The sequence below is a fragment of the Emydura macquarii genome, unplaced genomic scaffold, assembly GCF_026122565.2.
Source record: "Emydura macquarii macquarii isolate MOO-44397 ecotype Brisbane River unplaced genomic scaffold, CSIRO-AGI_Emac_v2 contig_2506, whole genome shotgun sequence".
NCBI classification, from domain to species: Eukaryota; Metazoa; Chordata; order Testudines; family Chelidae; genus Emydura; species Emydura macquarii.
In genome coordinates, this window is record NW_027132643.1 from 201,534 (window position 1) to 209,630 (window position 8,097).

Consider the following 8,097-nt stretch of genomic DNA (forward strand, 5'->3'; position numbering starts at 1 on the left):
GGGGCCCCACTGTGCTGGGTGCTGTACGAAAACAAGTAATAGACTGTGACAAGCTTATTCTCTAAGTAAAAGAGGTGTGAAGGGAAACAGAGGTGTAATGGTTTGTCCAAGGTCACACAGCATTCCAGAGATAGGAACAGAACCAAAGTTTACCGCCTCCTTTCATTCCAAGTTGCCTGTCCAGTGAGCTGTACCGCTTATCTCATCCTGGAGATATATTTCATTATTTACATGTAAAAGCAGGTCCCAGAAAAAGTGTCTTAACACAACTGGTTTCTGAAAGTGCTCAGACGTTCATATAGCTAACAAAACTATGTTCAGTTATATTAGATTGTTTCAAGTTGGGCACCCGCTCTAAAAAGCAAAGTATCCAAGATCTCTAGTCACATTTAGAGATGTGAATGAAGCAACCAGCAAAAATCTTGGCTTTACCACCTTGTGCTTTTTGTTTGCTTTGTTTTGCATAGTCACACTGTTAGAAAGAGACTCAGTAACCAATACAATCCTTTAGGGCTCATATTTCAGCCGGTCCGTGTTTTTGATTCAAACTTTTTTTTGCTGGATAAAAAGTGTCTTTTCCTTACGTTTTTTTCACAAGAAATATCCCATTTCAATGATAGCTTTCCAGGGCTTTTTTAGTTGTTGAAAAACTCCAACCGGAAAAGGATTTTGTTTTCATTTTCTTGGATTCACCAAAAAAACTAAAAAATTACTGAAGAAATATTTTGCCAAAAAATGTTTTAGTTCTCATTAAAATAAAACAAATAGGTGCGTAAAAACATTTCCCCAAACAATTCTTGGAAATAGTGACTCTGAACCACCTCTTGAAACAGCTGATGGCCAGTTTACACCAAGATTTTCAAAGGCGACTAGAAATTTTGGGTAAATCATTTAGAAGGGTCACCAGTTGCCACCTCATTATCAAAGGCCGGGCCTAGAGTACTCCCTGAAAATCAAGCTCAGTTAAGGTATCTTAGTTTGGGCATCTAAAAAGGAGGCATTAATTACTGTTGAAAACTCCTTGTCTTCAATCTATTCTGCGTTAGCGGCACAGCACCCCAATCCACTTTCACATTTTTTTCTTTTTTCCTTCTGAAGAATCACCATCAGGAACAGCTGTGGGGATGGCAAACCAAACTAGGGTAACGGAATTTATTCTTGTGGGGTTCCCCAACGTATGGGGGCTGCAGATCCTGCTCTTCATTATCCTCTTGCTGATCTATGTGCTTACGGTGACTGGAAACTTGATCATTATTGTGGTGACGCTGAATGACCAGAGGCTCCGCACTCACATGTACTTCTTTCTGGGGAATTTGTCCTTTCTGGAGCTCGTGTTAACCACAGTCGTCATCCCAAAATTGCTGTCCGGCATCCTCGCCGGGAAAGTCGCCATCTCCTTTGCTAGCTGCATGACCCAGTCCTATTTCTACTTCCTTTTGGGAACCACTGATTTCTTCCTTCTGGCTGTCATGTCCTTCGACCGTTACCAAGCCATCTGCAACCCGCTGCGGTACGAAGCCATCATGAACAGCAAAGTCTGTACCCGGCTTGTCCTGGGTTCTTGGATAGGCGGCTTCCTGTGTATCCTCTGCCCGACTCTCATGCTAACCAGGTTGACCTTCTGCGGGCCTAACACCATTGACCACTTCTTCTGCGATAGCTGGCCCCTCCTGAAGCTTTCCTGCTCTGACACCGGACTCCTCGAACGGGTGGACTTTGTGCTGTCCTCCTTCGTGCTGCTAAGTTCCTTGGCGTTCACCACGGTCTCCTACACCTACATCATCTCCACCGTCCTCAGGATCCCGTCCTCCTCAGAGAAGCAGCGAGCCTTCTCCACCTGCTCGTCCCACCTGACCCTGGTGGTGATTGTGTACGGCAGCTCCATATTCCTCTACGTCAGGCCATCGTGGGGAGAGTCTTTGCTTCTCAATAAGGTGGCCGCTACCTTGAGTTGCATTGTGACACCTTTGCTGAACCCTTTCATTTTCAGCCTCAGGAATGACAAGGTGAAGGAGGTTTTGCAGGATGTTTTCCGGCAGAATAAGGTGAAATTTTCCCAGATGGTGAGGGAGACGCCACTCGGGAAGCCGGGGACACGGGTTGACGTGTAATAGGATCAGCTTCAGAAAGAAACAGAATATATCCAGTGTAACCATAGCCAACATAAACAGAATAGCTTCTTGGGAGTTGGGATTTCTGGGATCTATCCCTGGCTCTCATAGGAAAGTGGGGTGTATTGGGTTAGAGCATGGGGATAGGTAGATGGTGATGGAAAGAGATGGCTGCTGAATATTTTGTTTAACACAAGAGACATGAAGCCAGTTCCTGATCACCCGTGCTTGTGAGTATAACAACCCCGCCATATTAGGATAACAAGACCATCATAAATAAAACTTTTTTATGAAAAAAATCCAATTTTTTAAATAAAAAATTGCCTTCTGTTGAATTTTTTCATGGAAAATGTCATGCTTTTTGCAGATTTTTGTTGTTGTTGTTGAAAACCTTATCAAAGTGGTTGATCTACAATTTTGTTTACCAAAATAAAATTGGCAACATTGTAAGTATTTTTTTAATCTGAAACTATTTGCACAAATGAAAAATGGGTTCATTTCAAACACAGAAATGAAAAGAACATTCATTAGCATTTCATATTTTTCACAAAAACCAGTTTTCATTTTTCACCAGGTCTAATAAACATTTCAACAATGTCAACATTTTTGGGGAAAAAACATTTTTGAGTAAAGGCAGATTTTATGGATGTAGTGTATTTTATTAAATGTAATAAAACTCACAGAATTAGATTTAGTATCTGCAAAATAGATTTAATGACCAGTTTCCATTAGAAATTAATTGATCATTAGATGGAGTTGAAAATATCAAACTTCATTGTTTATATGCTACCATTATAGCTTTTTTTCCACAAAAATTGTGGATTATTTTGGACAGAACTTCAAATATTGGAAAATTCCTGAAAAAAATATTGACCAAATACTTTGTTTTTCACCCAAAACACTTTGAAAAAGTTTCAAGTAAATGGTTTTTTTAGCCAGCTCTATTTATTGTCCTAGGCTCCCTGCGCAATGAACGGGGAGAGAAGAGCATCTCCGAATGGAATTAGGACATGCCAGCACCCTAGGCAGCTCATCAACTAAGATAGGCAATGGGAGATGCCAACCTGAGGGGGTGTCCTAAGCCCTGTTCTGATAACAGAGGTAGGAGTCAAAGTACAGGCAGCGCTTCCCTGTGTTTCAGATTCTCAGCTGCAAAGCTTCTCTCGGCGCCAGGTGCCTGCACTGTTTTTGCAAGAAGCCAGCGGTGTGGGGGAAAAAAGACTTCCTTCCCAACTTTTCGACTAGTGGTTAAAGTGTTCACCCGGGAGGTGCAACTCCTGGTTTGAATTCCCCCCCACTAGCCAAGCAGGAGAAGGGATTTGGACCAGGCTACCTCTCAGATGGAGTGGCCTAACTCCTGGATTATAGAATCATGGAAATGTTGGCCTGAAAGGCACCTCAAGAGGTCATCAAGTCCATCTCCCTGAGCTGAGGCAGGACCAAGTAAACCTTGATCATCCCTTACAAGTGTTGGTCTACCATGTTCCTAAAACCCTTCAGTGTGAGGGGATTCAATGACCTCCCTTGAGAACCTATTCCAGAACTTAACTACCCTTAACGTTAGAAAGTTTTTCTTCTTCCCCATATCTAATCTAGCCAAATCCTTGCTGCTGAATGAGCCCATTGCTTCTTGCCCTATCTTCAGTGGTGCATGGGATTTTCCAACACATGGCTTCCTCGGTCTTTCCCACTGAAGCTGTTCCACTCTGACTTAAATTATGAAAGAAGCATTGGGCCAGCGAGAGAGAGACAAAGCAAGTGTGAGAATAACTCTGTAGCCTGATGGGTAGAACGCTTGCTAGGCAGATGGAAGACCTAGGATCCTCCATGCCAATGACTTCTTTATTTTTCATCCAAAGTGCAACAGCTTCAACAGGAGAGATTGGAGCCGCTCTACATCAGACTATCCCATAACTCAGTGTCTAAGGCACTTACCTAAGCTGTGGAAGAGCCATGTCTAAATCCCTGTTTCCCTCAGTTAGAGGGGGACGTGATTTTCCACGTCTCGGGTGGCTTACCACTGGACTAAAATTTCTGGGTAATTCCTTCTGGCCATTTTGCGCAAACTCACTTAAAGGGGCCCAATCCAGCAGGCAAGCTCTGAGCGCACTTGCTGGATCAGGCCCTGCAGGTGAGTTAGCCAGAATAATGACTATATATCCCTGGTTTATGAGTTTGGGCTTGAGGTGCCTAAAGAGAATCTAGCTCCCAAATCCCATTGACTCTTAATGAGTTTTGGGCATCTCATGCCCCAGAATTGCACTGACAATCCCAGCCCACAGCATTCAGACAATATCAGTAGGCTTGGCAAAATTTGATTTTTTTTCCCCCTAGCTTCAATGGATAACATCAGTGTTTATTTTTAAGCATTTTTTTAGATTTTTAGTCATTTAAATTTTCACAGTTGTGGGAAATTATGGGGAAAGGCAGTCAATCAATTATTTAATGATGGTAGACATTGAGTTTCAAGATGCTAAAACTTTATACTCCATTAACACAAATTGTTAACAGCATATGTCAAAATATACATGGCAAATAGCCTTAAATCAAGAAATCATAGCTATTCTCACTACTCAGTTGCTAGTCCTTTTTTTAACAGGCCTAATTCCCAAGTTGAAATCACTGGATTTTTACTCTCATAAGCAGCATTTTGCTTATCTGTAAATTTTGATTATCATAGGTGGAAATACTTTGTCCATCGGGGTGTGTGCCCGTACAGTGAAATAGACATTTACCGATAAAAATCCAACCCTTCCAAGCATAACTAGAAGGTTCAGTAACTTAGCTGATGGAGACTGACACCACAAAAGGAATCTTTCCCCTGATAGGGTATGAAAAATGTCTGTGGCACATCAGGAAATATTCTGGCCTAGAATCCCACATGTAAATAATTCAACTTTCTCGTAGATGGTGGGATCTTCAGAGGAAGTGAATAGCACAGCACTATTGGAGTGATTTAGGTGATTCAATGCTGCATATCATTGAGGGCCGGGTTTAACTGTTCAAAAAGGGGATGGATGTTTATGTTAGAACTTTTCTGACCATTTAATTCCCAACCTCAAGGATACACAGCAGAGAGTCACCGAAATCATTTTCATTATTATTATTATTTTATTATTCGTATTACCATAGTATATAGGAGACCGAGTCATAGATCAAGACCCTATTGGGCTAGGCACTGCACAGACCGAACTAAAAGACAGTCCCCTGCTTCAAAGAGTTTAGAATTCAAATATAAGACACGATATGACATCTGGCTACAGATAGACCAGCAGGGGAGTACAAGCAAACAATACTGATCAGCACGGCAGGGAGTGATCTCAACGCACCCGCAACCTAGTTCTTGCCGAGTTTTGTACACATCGGGGCAAAGGAGAGTTTAAAGAGGACTTTGCAGAATAATGAGTTTTGTTTTGCAGGTGTTTATGGGGAGCTTCTCCCAGAAATAAGGGGCAGCCTGGGAGAAATCACAAAGGTGCTTGTTTGAAAATGTAACAAGTGGATGATGGAGTTTGGTATCAAAGACGGTAGTCGACCTTCCAATACTGAAGAGAGAAGAGAGGTTGGGTGGGATTAAGTCCTTAAGGGCCTTGAAAGTGAAGGTAAGTAGCTTATGTCTGATGCAATAGAGAAGAGGGAGCCGGCGAAGGGCTTCCAAGAGAGCAGTGGCAGAGGTCATTGCGTCCCAGACAGAGTGCCCCATTCTGTGTCTCAGTGTCGCAAACATTCAAGAAAAAGGAAACCCACCAATAAAGATTCAATAATGACGACAGCTGAGTCTGACAAGGTGTTATCGGTGAAGAGGGAGCCCCTGATATGCTCTAATTCTGGGAAAGAAAAAGAAAACAAGTTTATTAAGGTGATGAACTGCTCCCAGATCTACCACGATGAAGAGATTGTCCTGCTGTTTGCTCATTCACTCATTAGGACATGAGTCTCCTGGGTGTTCTCCCCTGGCCCATTAGCAACAATCCCAACGCTCCACAATTTTGTGTTTGAGCAGAGAAAAATCTCTTTCCTCATACGTCTCGATCACAGAGGTCCAAATCAACTGGAAGAGAGATTGTGAGCTGTACTCCTGCAGCCATTGGGCCTGTTCGTTCTGAAGATGCACTTCCCGTGACAGTGGGTATTGGTGATAGAAGGTTTTTTTCTAGAGGTAAATGACACAGAAGCATTTATTGAAGTGGAAGGCTGATGCTGCGTACAAGCAGAGTACAGTCACTGCTCATTATCTTAGAAGTTTTCCGAAGAAAAACGCGGGAATTAATATCTTAGTATAGTTTTCTATATTTCTGGAGATTCAGTTACAGCCCACTCACCCATGTAAGCATAAAAATCATCTCTCTCTCTATCATCTTTAAGAGTTTTGTGTAGCATCTGTCACTGTTGTATCTGAACACTTCTGGAGGTTTAATGCATACTACTTGAAGAGGCAACTTCTTACAAATTATTAGTCTTTCAGACTGAGCACTATTTTTTTTTTCTGTATATAAGTTGCTGGCTGGTCTGTTTCTGTGTGTATCTCTACAAAGCAAAAAGAAATCTTTTTATAATGTTAGTGTATACACTAATATATGTATACACTAATAAATTTTTCCCAACTGCTGAAATATGCCTTTGTTCATTTACATATATTCAGAGCAAAAACAAAAAACAAAAAAAAAACTTACAATGCCTTTGGGGGCTTTTGAGGGGAAAATTATTGTTTGGGATATGCCATTGGGGGAATTAAACATCAGTAGGACTTCTGTACTTAGAATGATGGCATGTCATGTGATAGAGAGCCACTCTGGTCTGAAGATGAGAATTGTTCTTGTGTTTCAGTTTGCAGAGACGGAGAACGTTTCCGTATCGAAACTGCAATCTCTGAATTGATTTGCAATTACCACTCCTACTTCTAATGATACGTCATTAAATAGAAGCCTGAGACGGCTCAGATTTTGTTCATGGCTTAACGAGTGATTACAGAACAAAACTAGAAGCTTGAGAATCCTAGGTTCTGTTCCTGGCTCTAGAAGGTGAGAGCAGTCTAGACATGAGTGGAACTGGGATTCAGGATGCTGGAGTATTGGTCTCAGTTTTGGGAGGAGAATGGGGTATATAGTGTTTTAGAGCAGGGGTGCCTTGGAGTCAGGACTCCTGGGTTCTCTTTCTAATTCTATGTGGGAAGTGGAGTTTAAGGATAAGACCTCGTAATTGCTGAATTCTCTTCCCAACTCTCTCTCACTGTGAATTGGGGCATTTCCCCCCTTTTGTACAATATAGCTAATCATACATGCTGCACAGGGGGGGTTGTGACGATTCACTTATTTTAATGTTCACAAATGGGTAGAAAGGGTTTGAAGGTAGCTTACACCTATGGGCAATCATGCAGGTGCTTGGTTCTGTGGAGAAGACAAATAGGGTGACCAGATGTCCCGATTTTATAGGGACTGACCCGATATTCAGGACTTTTTTCTTATATAGGCGCCTATTACATCCCACCCCCTGTCCTGATATTTCACACTTGCTATCTGGTCACTGTCTGACTTGCCGGGGAATTCACAGTGTCTGCAAGGAGCTGTGCAGCCTGGAAAAACCCCAGACAGGAAAGTCCAGAGTTGTGGGTCTCTACCCAAGAGAAGTGACAGCTGAGAAGCCGGGAGATCAGGGTAGGTGTGCACACTGGACTACATTGGAGAAATACAGGTGCAGTTGCCTTGAACTGTGACCAGTTCGAGTATAGGGACCCATTGAGCACACAGATGGCCAAAAACCTGCTCCTGCAAACAATGAGTAAATGAACTTGGCTTATTCCCTGCAATAGTAGGATTTATGCCCCTTTCAAACTTGTTAAAAGCCTCCTCTCTGCTGGATGTATCTGGGGTGCTCCTTATTCCTGTAAATATTGAAGCCTTTTATTAATCCTGTTAAACTGTCTGGATACAGACACACAGGGGTGCACAAGGAAAAAATGAGACAACATCGCACTTTGCATGAAAAA

General features: G+C 42.2%; 1 protein-coding gene across 1 annotated transcript; it reads left to right on the forward strand.

The window, feature by feature from the left end:
- Positions 1-1,124: 1,124 nt before the first annotated feature.
- On the forward strand, positions 1,125-2,518 carry LOC137163298 (olfactory receptor 6T1-like). Its single transcript, XM_067563486.1, has one exon. It carries the CDS (start codon positions 1,125-1,127, stop codon positions 2,109-2,111), a length of 987 nt encoding a protein of 328 aa, XP_067419587.1. The 3' UTR covers positions 2,112-2,518.
- The last annotated feature ends 5,579 nt before the right edge of the window (positions 2,519-8,097 follow it).